Genomic DNA, 17817 nt, shown 5'->3' with positions numbered 1-17817 from the left:
GATCTTGGTTTTACATAGGAAGTTGAAGTTCAGAGGATAATTGCAATGTTGAAATTGAACATTACATGCAAGGACAAGAAGTCAGTTTAATTATTTTAGGTCTCGATATAGCTTTACGACCACTATATTGCCCTGGAAACCAAGAGACCAGATTTGGAGACTAGTGTTTTCAAATGCGGTCCCCTGTTTTCCAATGTATGCAGATTCAGTGGAGAGGAAGTAAAGAATTGTTCTAAATATGATATCAGGATTGATAATGTAGATTATGAGAACATATTGAAAATTTGTGGACTGCAGACATTAGCAAACAGGAGAAAAGGGTATGATAGGGATAGAATCCTATAAACAACTTCTGAGTAGGTCCTACAGGATACCAGATGAAAATTTTCACTTTATGCAGGGTAGTGAGAAGATGAGATGGCATCCATGGAAGTTGAGAACAAATGCAGTCAAGAAAGGGTTGAGTGCTTTTTCTCTCATAGAGCAGTGTGCGAGTGGAATGGCTTTTCTTTGTGCAGGTAGTGTGAATGAATTTGAGGAAAGATATGACAGCTGGTGAGTTGGATATGTAGCTTCCTGAATGAGTCCCTGACTCTCTGGAGGTCTCCAGTTATAATAATAATAATCTCTCATGAATCTTTCCCAATGTTATTAATGCAAAGATTGAATAACAATCTTTGATTGATATTCAATCAAATAATCAGTGAATAACAATGGAACAAGGATTGATCCCTGGATACCACGGGTCATCTTAAATCTTGCAAACTTTCCCTTCCTCACACACCACTTTTTGATACCTGTCAACTAGCCACCCACATATCCAAGCTAATTATTTATAATCCAGTTCCATATCTTCCAACTTATTCTACAATCCTCTGTGCTGCTTCCTGTCAGAAGCCTTAATAAAGTCCAGTAGTAAATGAAAATGGTATATTTATTTTCCTTGTCTATCTCAGCTGTGACATTATTAAACATGAGCAAGTTACTTAAACATGACTTTCCCTTACTGTTCATTGCAAAATATAGATTCTCTGTCAGTCCATACTGTATATGAGACCTTATCAATTTTTCCCAAAATCTTCAGTGCACTTCACATACTAATAAGTCAATAGTTAGGCACCTCAGCACATCACTCTTGTGCAATGGAATTATCATACATTTTTTTCCCTTGCTATGGTGCTGTGGAATCCTCTCTCTGCTACTGACACTCTTATTTTACAGTCAGGTCAAAGGTACAGCCAGTTCAGCTGAATACTCTTAGCATCCTTGATAATATCCCATCAGATTCTGTTACCAAATTTTTGTCCAGTTTATAACTTTATGCACAGCAGTTATAAACTTTATTCAGTTTATAACTGCTCCTTCCAACACTGTTATAATTAGTCTAATTGAGTCTAATTATAATTGAGTTCCTTCTCTCACTTGCTGCTTGAAGTTGTCGTGCAACAGCTTGATAAATTCATCTTTATTATTATAAGATATCACCGTTACCTAATCAGTGATCATTGTTCGTCTCATTAAAGTCACTCATAATAATTATTCATTTAGCACTCATGACATTGATTTAGTGATTCATTTCATGATTACAGGCAATTCATCCTCTAAGTCTATAACAACACCCCACCTCATTTGTTGATGTTAGTCTTCCTCCACCTCACCAGATGGCTCCAAATCACATTGCTAATACACTGGTGTCCAAAAGCTAAGGATAAACTACATTTTTATCTATATATGAAAAAATTTTCATGACTACAGTCAGATGTGGACATAAATTTATTGCCAGCATACTAATAAATTATATCACACAAAAAAAGTGTTATAAGTTTTGTATAAATTAAATTGCAGTATGTTTTTGGCAAAAGTTACACATTTCCTAAAGACATAGTTAAGGAATTAATGTATGGTGCTTACAGAAAACTATGCAGAGAGACATTTCAGTATAGAATATGTCCACTCCGAACTGCGATGCAGCTCTCACAACATCATACCCTGCTTAGCACTAAGTGATTCAGGAGTTTTTGAGTCAAAATGACCCGTCCTCCTTCAGAGCAAGGCCTTGTTTGTTTTTTGGAGGGGGGGGATTTTAAGCAGCAATGCATCTCCATATTGCATCCCAAATGTGTTGGGATTGAGATTCTGGGGAGCATGCTTCCACTTGATTCGATTAATATCCTTGGTCTCCAGAAATATCTCTGCTGCTCATGTACGATGTGGCATTGTCATTTATAAAAATTAATTCTTCGCTTACAGCACCATGGAACAATCCAACATGATATTGAAGAACTTCATTGCAATATTCACCAGTCATAGCCCATTTTTCCAGCACTTGTAGTTCTCTGTGTCCATTAAGCATAATGCCTCCCCAACTATCACTGCCGTATCTATCCCTTTCAAGAACATTCTCATGATGGTAAGCAGTACCACTTTCTCGGCAGATCAAATGTTGTCTCTTTACGAATGACTGAAACGAGTCATCAGTAAAGAGTATATTAGTCCATTGTTGTCTTGTCCAATTTTTATGGATACAACGCTACTGAAAACGTGCTCTAAGATGAGCTGTAGTAAAGGGACACAGACTACAGGCCTTCGAGCATATAGGCCCGAATAAGTTTTGTTGCAGATGTCTTGCCACAGGTTGTCGAGATATCTGTGCACCTGTTCTTGAATGGAGCCGACTTGCAAGCTGACTTGCTATGGTGCATTGATTATGTTTTGCTGTTATAACCAAAACTCTGTCTTCGTGCTCTGTGGTAGAGCAAGGGTGACCTTTCAGCAAATGTTTGGAACACATTCCATTGGTTTGAAACACTTCCCAGAGCCTAGATATAATGCTATGTGAGATTCCAAACTATAGCAATATCAGTAACTCTCTGACTTTCTTCAAGCTTTCCAATAAGTCTTCCCTATGTGAAATCATTTAGATCAGGGGTTCTCAACTTTTTCCAGTGGCATACCACTATATTTAATTCAAGATATTAGATGTACCAGTAAGGCAGTGGCTCGCGTACAACAGGTTGAGAATCCCTGATCTAGATGATGTCTGTGAGACATTACAAGACATCCAAGTTTGCAATTTTATTCCTTCATGGAAAAAGCTTGCTTCAAACACAATTCGCTTACTGCAGCTGTTTCCTTTTATCCTGTTCATTGCTAATGCATGACCCCTTTGCACATGATTCATAAATTTGAATGTGTACCCGCTTTCTACTTGAAGTCGTCACTTATACAAATTGGCATAGCTCTCTATCCAGCTGGATTGAAATCATTAGCAGCAACCCCTCCTATCTTTTTTTTATCTGTCCAAAAAATGATATACCCTGCACATAATGCCTATAATCTGAGTCCACAATGTATCACCTAGACCAGTAGCGGTGAACTTTTTTATGTGCGTGTGCCATAAATTTACAAATCGAGTTGCTGACGTGATGGGCAGTTTTTAATAGGGGAAAATTAATGGAAAATTAAATTAATGCAACTTTATTTATTTATAATATATATATATATATATATATATATATCAGGTTTCCTGAGAAAATTCTCTCACCTATAACAGTAGTTTTGAACCTTTTTATATGCATGTGCCATGCCATAAATATATATATATATATACAGTATATATATTTATAGTATTTTATAAATAATATTTTATTTTATTTATAATATTTATTTATATATAAATATTCAGTGTAAAATTCATTATTGTATTATTAACTTGATTTTAATGATGTTGGTTCAAAAAAAAAACGGTAGAGAGAAAAATATTTATGCATTGTAACTCACCATAGAAGTCAGCTGAGCCGATGAAACAGCAGAAGGATGTCAACATGTCGGTGAAACACTTACTGTATTTACTCGAATAAAACTTGCCCTCGCGTATAACTAGCACCCCTGATTTTACTTCCGAGAAAAAAAAATTAAAACGTTTTGCATATACCTCGCAGACGAAAAATGTTTGAACATGTTCACGTCAAGGTGATAGTAACTCACTCCCCACCAGTGGTGGCTCGTGGCTTGAAATCATGGGGGTGCTGCAACTTTGGAAATATACATACACACTGTAAGTACAATGTATACGTGTTGGGATAAAATTTCAAAATTATGATAAAAATTTAAAAAAAAAATTAAACATGAAACAATATTGTTTATTATCAATAAAATTATACAGTTTAGTATAATTCAAAATTACTTAAAAATAAAACCCATTCCTTTAATTGTAATTAAAGGAATGGATTTATAATTTTTGGACATTACAATTAAATCTTTTATTTGTATTGTCCAAATATTTAAAGAAACTGAGTAAACACGATAAGCACTACAAACACTCTACTATTGGTGCAAACTGCATATAAACAACAGTGGAACTGTGCGGCAGACAGTGCTGCATTACGCTAATAGCTCGCATCTCACTATGATGTGCATATGCTTGCGCATGTAGCAATATGACACTGGTAAACGCAGTGCTGCTAGCGTCCTTTGCCCTCCTAAGTGCTACAAGATGGATTTTTATTATGTTTTATACAAAATAAGAGAATTGTATAGGATTGTTGATGATAAAATTAAATATTACAAGCAAATATAAATAAATTAATATATCTATTTATATATTGAGAAAAATTTGGTGTGCTGCAGTTTCGTTGTGCCTATGCATGAGTCGCCCCTGCTCCCCACCCTTAACAACACGCCCTCCCCAACAGCCATTATACTGCAGATGCAAGAAAAACAAGTACTTTTATTGTATTCCTGAATAAGATACAGAGGCTTTTGCAATCTGTGTAATACAGGGTGGTTCAAAATTCCACATATAAACTTTGAGGGGAGGTAGAGAATATCAAAATCAACCATGTTTACGTAGGAAAGGATGACTGGAAATGCCACAGGAAGGTACTAACAGGGACACAAAGATATAGAATAACGCAAGGCAGTAAGTAGTGTAAAAACTTTATTAGGTGTAACTGAACAGTTCAATAGTAGTTGGATACATAATATAGTTTCACATCAGGTGCTCGAAGTTATGACATTAGCAGTGATGCATGCCTGACACCGATGACTCATTGATTGTCGTACATTTTCAAAAATATCTGGAGTTTCCCATCTGGAGCAGCGGCGATGGCAGTTCTTGCCATGAGGTCCATGTCAGAAGCAACAGGCGTTTCGTATGCCATGGCTTTAAGGGTCCCCCCCCACAGAAAGAAATCATAAAAAATAAATGAAAAATGTTCACATCTGACGTCCGTAGATGCCGTATGATTACTGCCATACCTCACATGGTTTTGGCAATGATGTCTTCTGCTAACATAAGTGGTAGGGTCACAGGTTCCCTTTCCACACAAAGTTTGTAAGACAATAACAAACATCCATGCCCATGGCGGGATTCGAACCCGCAGTTTGTTGGCTGGAGAACGGACATGCTAACCACTCGGCCAACCAGGCTGCAGAAAGAAATCAATGCTCAATAAATCAGGTTAGCGTGGGGACATGCGACGGGTCCACCATGCTCAATCCATCAAGCCCCAAAGGACCTGTCCAAATACTGACACACAGAAATGCCAAAATGGGCTGGAGTCCCATTGTGTTGGAACCACATCTGCCGACGCACAGCCATTAGAACATTGTTCAGTAAATCTGGCAGAACTTCTTCCAGAAAGGTCTGATACTTCTGGGAGTCCACTCGTGGTAGTAATAGGTATGGGCCGAGTAAACAGTCGGCAACGATACCTGCCCATACATTATTGGTGAAGCGTTATTGTGCAGCATGTGATCGCACTGCTTGTGGGTTCTCACGGGCCCACACATGATTATGGTGGTGATTGAAGACCCCTTCGCGGGTAACTGAAGCTTTATCTATGAACAAAACACAATTTGGAAAATCCAGGTCTATGGCACTTTTCTGCAGAAACCACTACGCGAATTCCACACATCAAGGATAATCTTCGGCCATCAGTAAGTGGACCGGTTGCAGATGAAATGGATGTAAGGACTCAGAGTGCAAAATGCGCAATACACTGGATTGAGATACTCCTGTAGCAGAGGCAACGACATGTGTGCTTGTTTCTGGATTATCATCCATCGCATGCAACACCTCTTCCATGGCGGGATTTTGCGTTGATCATGGCCGCAGACTATCATGCCTGCGATCCCTGAATGATTCATAGTCACACAAATTCTGATGCAAATGTGCAAGCATTTGGTGATGTGGTACACGTCTGTTTGGGTATCTTTCGCGATACATTCTTACAGCGGCTCGTCCATTACCGTCAGCTAACCCGTAAACAAGGTGCATGTCTGCTATCTCAGCATTCGTAGAAAGATGCATGTTCTTTGTACAACGTCAAAAGCTTGAACGAGGAAGCCCCAATTAGTCACTTGGAGTGCTGGCGAACCGCACCACCTATCACTTTCAGTTGTCGTTTTTGGTCATGCTTTCCTATGTCAACTATATTGACATTATATTGATTTTAATGTTCTCTACCTCACCTCAAAGTTTGTATGTGGAATTTTGAACCACCCTCTATATTTCTTAACAAATAGTGCAATTAGAGAAATTGGAATAAAAACAGTGCTAACTAAAAAGAGGTAATCACATGTTCCTCTCACAGAAACTATGCTGTATAGATTCAAGCAAAACAATATGTTGCACCAGAAACACAGTATGTAAATAAAAACTATTGGCCAATTTTTCAATTACATGAAATAAGTGTATGTTTTATTGCATTTGAAATTCCTGATGTCATTATGAATGACTACAAAGGCTAACTTCAAATAAAATTCTGCCACGAATTGAAACTTGGCATATGATGCTTGTGTGAGTTCATCTGCATCTTGAGAAGTTCCTTCAGAACGACAAACGACACCCCCGTCATGAATGTGTTAAAACTAAGAAATATATAGTGAATGTTGTTATTACAGTTTCAGATGTTACGGAATTAATTCGGTCGAAGAGAATTAGCATTTCAACTCAACAATTGTCGGTTGTCTTTGGGTCGCACGATCTTTTATTAATACCGCATCAATCATATGCACGTCTTCATAGCTGCTCTCTCGTGTAAAACAAAATTTAACTTTACTATTATTTTTATGGCTATTTTGCCTGCTTTTGTTTAGAAGTGCCCCTGTTTTAATGTCATTGGCTTTTTACTCAAGAATTCTTAGGGCATTTCAGATGTATTTTAGAGACAAATATATTTAGCATAATGGAAGAAAATTTGCGCATACCTTTTCTTGGATGTTGTTGCCTGTCTTCTTTCTACGGTGTGCGTACTTCTGCTGTTATTGTTGAAAGAGGAGTTGGGGAGCTTAGGCAATGTGGGAGAATTAATTTTAAAATATCGTTTTTTCAAACGATTCAAACAAAAAAGAAGATCGAATTTTCTTCTATTATGCTACATATATTTGTCTCTAAAATACATCTGCAATGCCCTAAGAATTCTTGAGTAAAAAGCCAATGACATTAAAACGGGCACTCCTAAACAAAAGCAGGCAAAAGAGCCATAAAAATAATCGTTTTTAAGAGGAGTAACATGGGAGTTTTCCCAGAAATAATACCTATATTTAACTTGCACGTATTGTAACAATTTTAAAAAAAAAAAAGGTTGAATAATTTATAAGCGTATAAAAGGATATCACCTGTAAATCGTTTACGTGCCAGCAAAATTCTCGGATGTGCCACTTCTGGCACGCATGCCATAGGTTCGCCATCAATGACCTAGACAACAAACTTATCCCTTTGCTCTTGATACTGCTGGCATTTGTGTACAGATATAGTAAGTACTTATTATCCAGAGTAATTTAATAAATAAAGTGATACACCTTTTCACTACTTGTATATGGAGATATATGACTTTCTTTCCAGTTTATCTGGGGTTTTTCCTCCCGCGAAGAAGGCAAACTGGTCTTAAGAACACAACGCTTCACAGACAATTACACATGGTTGAGTGTGTGTGGTGGGGGGTTAACGACTCCACCTCGTAGTGAGTTATGAAACCCAAAAATGGGAGGCCAAGGCCCTACATGGGGCTGTATGGCCATAGAAGATATGACTTGTGCATTACTTCAACCTTGGTATCCTTTCTGGGTCTGGTTCCTGCTGATGAGATCTCAATAAAGGTCAAAACCAGTGTGGGTAGTGGTGCTTCCCATAATGCTTAGCATTACACTCACCCAAAAAGATGTGTGCTTTGCATTATGGATACTAAGGCAATTGATGTGAAGTCATTAACCCTGCTACTACTTGTAGAGGGGTTAATGACTCCTCTTCATGACAGACCAGTCACGAAGAGACTTCACACACAAACTTTGTTTGATAACACTTGGATAAAGGATTAAATCGAGAATATAATTTCTTGGTATCTTTAATTTGAAGTACCTACTATGTTTGTACATAGTAAGTACCTTTATGCTTTTTTGAATATTCACCTCAGTAGTCTGCAATACTCAGAGATCTGCTTTTGCAGATCTCTGTTTGTATCTGATGTTTCACCTATGCAGATATTCTGGCACTTACTTAATAACTCTGAACTGGACAAGCATACAATCATCCTTTTATCATATTCTTGATTTTGCATATTTGTACTTAAACATATTTCCATAACTTTGCTGCTCCTATCCATAGATTCTAACCATCCTTCCATCATGGTCTAATTTCCCAAACTCTCCTACTGATGAAGAATTTCTCCAGACTTTTGATACCAGTTTCATTCAAGGATATTCATCTTATATAAATCCATTCTTTCATCAAACTCACTTTACACATAGAAGTGTTGCATCTTTTTTTGGATGTCTACACAGCCTTTGCATTGAATTGTTTGCCATCATAGTCATTGTTCTTAATTCAGTACTGTTATATCTTGGCAATAGAGAGTGATGATTTTCACTTTCTCACTTTTCATTCTAGCTTCTTCTATCAGTTCTTTCATATCCTCTCTTGTATTTTGTCTTATTATAATATTGTCTATATTTATTGCTAGTTAGATAATTTTTACCTACAAGAACTGCCATCTTTTTTCTTTTTGTTCTGTTTTTCCATTACATTAGTTTAATATTCAGTTTTTTTAATTTAATATTCAAGCTATCCTAAATGGATATAATCCCAAAACAACTCAAAAAATCATCAGTCACTTCTGCATACATCAAACCAGACAAGAAGAAGTGCATAGGATTCCCATACCTTACGTTAAAGGCATCTCAGAACATCTTTCTAAAATTATAAAGAAATACAATTTTGCCACTACTTACAAACCTATCAACCAAATTTACAACTTATTACCTTCTCCTAAGGACAAATTATCACCCTTGATGTTACCTGGTGTTTATGAGATTCCATGCTCATGCAAATTATCTTACTTTGGACAGACAGGTAGGTCTGTTCAGAAATGCATCTCGGAACATCAAGACCACATTCGTCTTCTTAAACCGCAGAAATCTGGCCTCTCTCAACACGGAATTGAAAATCCAAACCATAGGATCCATTGGGAAAAGGCTAAACTTTTACATAGATCTTTATTTAAACATGAACGTTTATACAAAGAGAGTTCTGAAGCCCTACTACACAGACCAAACCTAAACCGCAACGACGTTCTTACTATTCCTAAAATATGGGAAATTATCATACAAAACTATGTTAAATAATTAACGTTTTTTTTTTTATATTTATTTTTATTTATTTATTTATTTATTTTTTGTATTACTTTAGCACATTATGCACGTTTTCATGAGATTCTATTGTAATCATGCACCCTAACTGTATGTTATTCCTAATTTTGTTTAAACACCGTACTGATGATGTCCTAAGATACTTAGGATGAAATATTTACAATTAAATAATTTTCACTGTGGTTTATACGTGTGTTTCTTCTAATTATATTCGATTTTTGCTCCTGGAAAACATGAAGTTACTACATGATGTATAGTTTTGTACTAGAAAGTCATCATTTGCATGTTTATGTTTTAAATGGAAACTGCATTTAACCTTCTTTTTATTTAAATATAAAGAGCTAATAAGCTTCATTTTCACTGTGGTTTATATGTGTTCTTTTTATTTACCTTCTTTTCTTACCTGACCTTCTTTTTATATTACTTTACTTAACTGGTTATCATTTCTCAGTAATATTACCTGTTGCAGTCGTTTTTTTTTTTTTTTCTTTCTCCTTTTGCTACTTAACTTTCTTGTCCTTGCTATCCCTCTCTAAAATCTTCTTGACTCTTTCCGATTCCTACATCATCTGTCTAATCATTTTTTTAGTGTTGAATGGAAAGTTAATTCATTTTCAGTATCTTTAATAGTTTTGTAAATTAAAGATACCAAGAAATTATATATTTGGTTTAATCCTTTATCCAAGTGTAAACAAGCAAAGTTTGCACCTGAAGTATTTGTGGGACTGGGCAACTCGTGTAAAACATGAAAACCAGCAGTAAAAAAATAAAAAAAAACTATTCTAAGAGAAAACCATAGAACAAATAAAAATCACTATTTTACAACAATTTACAACAAATATTTACAACACTATTATTACAACACAACAATTTACAACACTATTTACAACAAATATATATATATATATATATATATATATATATATATTATCAACTTCCACACTTCTTTCATAAAGCCTCTTTTACTGTCCTTATGATACACTTTTCTAAATGCAGTTTCCATTAACAAATTATAAACAAGTTGTTTCTGTGTTTTTGCATTTTTTTTCCAAGACTTTTTTTTAAGAGGAATTCACTTTGTTAGCTTAGCAATTAGAATGTAAGGCTATCTCATGGTTGCAATACACTTTTGTTGAAATGGGCTTATTGTGTATGATTTGTGTGATACTAAGACTAAATCTGGTAAAAGGTAGTGTGAATTTTGGTTGAATTTCATGTAAATTAACATAGTTATAAATGAATAGATAATTGTAAATTTAGTATTACTCAATGTATGTTTAAAGAATCTTTTCTCTTTATTCAGGCACAAGAAGATGTGTCCAAGCATTTGTCTGTAATGAAAGGAATGCTTCATGGCAGTAGTGACCAAGAATCCCAGACGGATATTGTGGTTGCAAGTCTTGCCCAGGAGTTGTATAATTCAGATCTACTGCTGCTTTTTATTCAAAATCTCTCAAGAATTGATTTTGAAGTAAGTTTGCTCTATATATCAGGTTATTGTATGTGAAAAGCATAAATGGTTTGTTTCAATAGAGTACTAAACACACTGTTTTCTGAATACATGAGTTGAATAGATTGTATGGAAAATGATTTTTCCATATATAGCCACAGGAGTTATTCTAAGAAATTTCTACCCTTTTTCCCTGATAGTTGTTGCCTGAACATGACATGTTGTATTTCCAGCTTAGACAGATCTTGCCTGTATTTTTTCTTCTTTGTTTCTGTAACATTTATTATATCAATCTGGTACATCAAGACTCCATATTGTCAGATCTCATAGTTTAGATTTTTTATGGCACCTCTAACTGCAACAATCCATGTAGATCTTGGTCTCCTCTTTGCCTTTTCCCAGTCATCTTGATTTTAACCTTTCCTTTCTCATTGTTTAAAGTGACCAAACCACCTAGATTAACTTTGTTCACACATTCCTGAATGTCAACAACATGAAGGTTCTTCCTAATGTCTTCATTTTAAATATGATTTTTCCACTAATGCCATCTGTTCACTGTCATGTCTCTGTTGTGTCCAGTCATTGATGAAATGCTTTTATTTCTGACCTCAGATCCATATGTTAAAATTAGTTTGAGCATTGTCTTTTGTATAGCTGGTTTTGTACTTCTCTTGTATTTGATATAAATTTATTCAGTTAACTTCCCATTGTCACTAAAAATTGTGCTTAAATATTGAAACTTGTTTCTACTTGTTCTGTATGTTTTTCATTCAGGATGCAGTTGGTATTTTCCATTTTCCCCTTTTATAGCTTTTGTCTTTTTATTGCTAATTTTCATGGCAAAGCTGTTATTTTTATTAAAGAGTCCTGAAGAAATATACTGGACTTATTTAAAAGAGTATAACATTATTTGCATAAAATAAAGAGCCAAAATTAATATTTCCAGTTTCAGTGTCAAGTTTAATGCCACTTTCTTTCATAATGGTGATCCATGATGAAAGAAAGTTGTGAATAAGAGTGAAGATTGTGTGTGTGTCATTATCTTACACCTGGTTTTATATCAGACTGTCTTACTGATATCAGACTGTCTTCCTTCAGTTCTAACTGCTGACTTAAATAGACACTATGTATTGCTTTATAAGTTTTATTTGCACCATATAATTGTAGTTTTTTAATAACTTTTCTCTTAACACCATGTCATATGCTTTTCTCATCAGCATCAAATTAAAATTAAACTCCAACTTGACCTAATAATTTATATGTGCTCCTCTGTTCCATATAAGTTCATTAATTTGCACAGGCATGGACTCTACTAACGTAGAACACATTTTTCTTATTTCTGCATCTCGAAACCATACTTTTATAATGGATTGTATTAAGTTATCCTTTGTATCACAATTTAATTTTCCAAGTCTCTTTTTAACTATGGCCTACAAATTTTCTATTTGATTAATGTCAGGAGAGGTACTTGCTCACTGAAGCAGTTAGATGTTGTGAATTTTGAGGAACTCTCACTTTTTTTGAAGTGTGGCATGGAATGAGATAATGTTGGAAGATGAGTTCTTTGTCTTTCTGGATCAGTGGCATCACTCTTTTCTCCAATATTTTTATGTATTGGTCACTTTTCGTAACACCATCAACAGGAAAAAGTGTACAAAGACTGGACTGTTGAGAAGTGGAAGAAGGGCATATTCTCAGATGAGAGGCATTTCTTTGTCCAAGGAGAGCGAGTACCCTATGTTCAAATCAGTGGCTGAGAAGCCTTTTCCTGCCCACCTTCAACAAGCTCCTAAACACCCAGCTAAAAAGAGTTTTATGGATACAAACTACTGAAAACGTGCTCTAAGATGAGCTGTAGTAAAGGGTTTGAGCATATAGGCCCGAATAAGTGTTGTTGCAGATTTCTTGCCACAGGTTGTCGAGATACCTGTGCACCTGTTCTTGAAGGGAGCCAATTTGCAAGCTGACCTGCCATGGTGCATTGATTACGTTTTGCTGGGGTTGTTTTACACACCATCATGTGTAAAACAACCTCAGAACATCTTTTTAGCTGGGTGTTTAGGAGTTTGTTGAAGGTGTGCAGGAGAAGGCTTCTCAGCCACTGATTTGAACATAGGGTACTCACTCTCCTTGGACAAAGAAATGGCTCTCATCTGAGAATATGACCTTCTTCCACTTCTGAACAGTCCTGTCTTTGTACACTTTTGCCCACAGAGTGTCTTTTTCTGCATGGCCTTCACCAACAGTTGTTTCTTTTTTTGGTCTGGAGTCGCCCTCCCTGCTTCCAAAAATCTACGACAGACTGTTATGTCAGAAAAATTAATTCCACTAGCTGCCAAGTTTCTGTTTAAGTCTACAGTAGATGATCTTGGATTCTTTTCACTTTTCCTAACTAGTAAACAATCTTGAGTGAGTGTTGTTTTCTTTTTTCACCCACATTTTCCTTTTCTGTTAGGAGAAAAGGTATCAAACCAACTACATTCGTTGGCAATTTGTCTTTGAGTCATGGATGTTTGCTGAGAAAGAGTACATATTTTTGAATGCTTTCTTGGAGATGTATCCATTTTATATCTACACAAAACTAATAAAACACTACAAATATCAACTTGTTTACACTGCTAAAAATGCACAACCCTATTAATAAAGAAAAACTGAAATCAAAACTGAAAATAGTAAACCAAAATTATTGTGAACTAAAACAAAAACTTGACCAAAATTTGGCTTATTCAGATTAATTAGTTCACTATTGTATCTGTAAAGACTAATATTATTAGATCTTATATTTTTCTCTTCTAAGGCACTTTTTTATGGTATCAATCCACCTACATCTTGATCTTCCTCAGGATATTTTTCCTGCCATCCTGACAAAGAACACTGTTTTGCTAACCTTTCTTCTTCTTCCATTCTGTTTAAGTAGCCATACCACCTAAGATTTCTTCTGCTAACACATTCCTGAATACTAACAATGTCCAGTTATTTCCTAATATCCTCATAAAAATGAGGATATTTCTCTTAATCTTTCACAAAACCTCTCATATCTGTAGTCTCCAGTCTTTGATCAAGTGTTTTATTTCTAATTCACCTCTCAGATCTCTATGTTAAAATTGGTTTAAACACTGCCTTATATACAGATAGTTTAATGTTTTGACTAATTTCACTATCTTATTCCATATAAATTTATTCAGTTGACTGTCTACCATACCAGCTTTTCTAATTCTGCTCTCTATTTCCAAATGTAATTTGCCATCTTGACTAAAAATTGTGCCCAAATAGCTGAAATGCTTTACTTGTTTTATAGGTTTTGCATTCATGATGCCGTTGATGTTTTTAATATTCCTGCCTATTTGCATTGTTTTGTGCTTTTATTGTTGATTTTCATACCAAATTTATTAGAGCGGTTAATACAATTTACTCATGAAATCCTATAAACATTTGCTAGATTTATTAAGAAGTATAATATCATCTGCATAAAGTAAAGAGCTGAGACTCCAAGTTTGATATCAAGTTTAATACCACTTTGTAATATGATCCATGTAGATGTTGAATTATAGTGGAGATAATGTCTCACACCTGATTTAACATCATCTTCCTGTACCTCCTTCAGTTCTAATTGTCGACTTGCAACTGAAATATAGATGAAGTATCGCTTGATATAATGTCCCATTTACACCATATAACTGTAGCATTTTGAAAACTTTTCTCTTTGCACCTTGTCACCTACCTTTTCCAGATCTACAAAACTTTAAATACAGATCCTTATCATATTTCATGACTTCTCCATTATTTGTTTTAAAGTGAAGATTTGAAACTGATATCCTCGGTTTGGCCTGAATCCAGCTTCCCTTCCACAATTTTTTGTAGTTGTTTCTCATCTATACTTGCATAAATCTTACCAAGAACGCTCGGTAGGGAAATTCCTCTGTAATTTTCATATTCCATTTTCTTTCCCTTTTTATAAATGGATACTACGAGAACTCTACTCCAATCATCCAGAATTCAATTCTCTAACCAGGTCTTCTGAATTATGCAGTGTAGCCATTATAAAACTTTTATACCTCCATAGTTGAACATTTTTGGTCAAATATCATGTATTCCACCCACCTTTCTACATTTCAAGTTTTCTATTGCTTTTCAACTTCAAGTAGTACTAATATGTATTCTTGATCAGGGGCGGCTCATGCATAGGCACTGAGGAACTGCAGCATCCCCAATTTTTCTCAATATATAAATATATTTATTAACTTATATATATTTGCTTGTAATATTTAATTTTATCATCAACAATCCTATCCAATTCTCTTATTTTGTATAAAAAATAATAAAAATCCATCTTGTTGCACTTAGGAGGACGAAAGACGCTAGCAGCACTGTGTTTACCACAGTGTCATATTGCTATGCGAGCTATTAGCCTAATGCGGCACTGTCTGTCGTGCAGTTCCACTATTGTTTATATGCAGCTTGCGCCAGTAGTAGAGTGTTCGTAGTGCTTATCGTGTTTACTCCGTCTCTTCCAATATTTGGACATTACAATTAAAGGATTTAATTGTGATGTCCACAAATTTTTAATTTATTCCTTTAATTACAATTAAAGACATGGATTTTATTTTTAAGTAATTTTGAATTATACCAAACTATAAAATTTTATCGATAATAAACAATATTTTTTCATGTTTAATTTTTTTAAAATTTTTGCCATAATTTTGATATTTTATCCAAACACGTATACGCTGTACTTGCAGTATGTATTTATATTTCGAAAGTTGCAGCACCCCCATGATTTCAAGCCACGAGCTCCCACTATTCTTGATTGTATTCCTGTTGAGTGTTGCTTCTTGTTTCATTTGTCATTCTTTCTGAGTAATTACTCCAGACATCTAGAATATCTTTATCTTCAGAATATCTAGAATATCTTTCATGTCACTTTTACAATTCCTGATTCCTTTTACAGCACTCGTAAGGTTTTTCAATAGCTTGCAGAATATTTTACCACCTTTCTGATATTTATTTTCTTGCTGGATTTATTAAGAGGTATAACATCATCTGCATAAAGGAAAGAGCTGAGATTAACATCTCCAAGTTTGATATCAAGTTTAATACCACTTTCCTTTGTAATGTGATCCATATAGATGATGAATAACAGTGTGGTAAGAGCACCTGTGTTCTTACCAAGGTCTTCCCATGACTTCTGTTTAGCTTGTTTTGCACATTGCACTTTTGTATGTTGGAACATGGTTTTAGTAATTACTAGACCATATCATGAGCAGAAATTCAGCAGGTTCTTATCATTATTATTAGCTTTGCTTTTTTCACCCAATTTTTCCCAAACATTTCAACATGTCCAACTTTACCTTTAAAAGTCCTCTACTTCTTCCTTAGGAGAAGCTTCTGTGGGACCATAGGCACATATAAGTTTCGTAGTCCATTTTCCATACTGATATTTGTCCACATCACTCTACTTAATGCTGCCTGCCATATTTAGTGTTGAATACTACAGCTGCTCTTTTTCCCTAATTGTTGTTTCCTGAATATAAAATATTATAATTGTTACTTAGAAAGATCTAGCCTGTGTTTGTCTTCTTTTTCAGTAACATCTATTATGTCGATCTGGTACATATCACTCTGCTAGTTCATTTCTTTTCTATTGATGCTTCTTATACTGATGATGCCAAACTTGAACTCTGCTGATGTTGATTTGGGATTTGTTTCAGTAGCCGACTTTTTGCTGTTGCCCTGGTTCCTGATGAAAACAAATTGGCCTTATTTAATTGGGCGATATCCAACATAACATTTTGTCATGTTGTATCATCATTAGGTGTAAGCCCATAAAAATACAACTTGATTGGCTAATTCAGTGTATCTAACAGTATACCTAATACAGATCCTTTTATATTCTCTTGCTTTCTCAACTATTTGTGTTAAAGTGAAAATCTGATCCTGGCTTGAATCCAACTTGTAATGGGTTCAAGCTAAATAGGGCTTGTTCTTTTCCATGTGTCTCTTCCACAATTTTTCTTAGTCTTCTCAGATAAGCCTATATAAATTTTACCTAGAACACTCAGTATGGAAATTTCACTATAATTCTTGCATTCCGTTCTATTACTCTTTTTATAGATGAGCATTCCGAGAAATTTACTTATCTAGAATTTTGATTTGAATTTCCAACCTGGCCATCAGAATTATGCAGTACAACCAAGTAGAACTTTGTACATCCATACTGGCCCATTTTAGATCAAATATTTTATATTCCAGCTGTCTTCAACCATTTTAGGTTTTCGTCAACTTGTTCTGTCTCACTTATTGATATGTCATCCTGATTGCATTCTTTCTGAATATTTTCTGCCAAACAAACAGTGTCACTTTTATTTCACTTAGCAATCCTCTCATTGTAATTTCTTTATATCTTTATCTTCAGTTTTTTTAATTTTTTATTCCATTATCTGTGGGAAAAAAAAAAGGTGACAAAAATCTTGTCACTATTTCTAAGGTTTTTTTCAGTAGTATTCGAAACATTTGGTCATCTTCATATTTACTGTCTATATTCTGACATCTCCATATTTACTGTCTATATTCCGAACCAAAGTTTTCCCATCACCTTTGTTTAGCTACTTTTACATACAGCTTTTTTTTTTACATTTTTCTTAGTGTTCAGTATGATTTCTTTTCTAGAACTACTTCTTTAACTTCTTGTATCTACTATGAGGAGTGAATTTTTCTATCCT

General features: G+C 34.9%; 1 protein-coding gene across 2 annotated transcripts in view; it reads left to right on the top strand.

The window, feature by feature from the left end:
* LOC150100477 (protein Mo25-like) overlaps nucleotides 1-17817 on the top strand; it is a 182163-nt gene that overhangs the window by 43247 nt on the left and 121099 nt on the right. For both annotated transcript variants that reach the window (XM_090402309.1, XM_090402310.1), the window contains one exon: nucleotides 10952-11119. In XM_090402309.1, coding sequence (XP_090258435.1) covers nucleotides 10952-11119 — 168 coding nt within the window. The remainder of the gene's footprint in view (nucleotides 1-10951; nucleotides 11120-17817) is intronic.

This window comes from Typopeltis vanoorti, chromosome 13 (assembly GCF_054136105.1).
Source record: "Typopeltis vanoorti isolate ZY-2024b chromosome 13, IOZ_Tvanoo_1.0, whole genome shotgun sequence".
NCBI classification, from domain to species: domain Eukaryota; kingdom Metazoa; phylum Arthropoda; class Arachnida; order Uropygi; family Thelyphonidae; genus Typopeltis; species Typopeltis vanoorti.
Note: the sequence above shows the minus strand (reverse complement) of the source record. Positions and strands in the feature narration are given on the sequence as shown.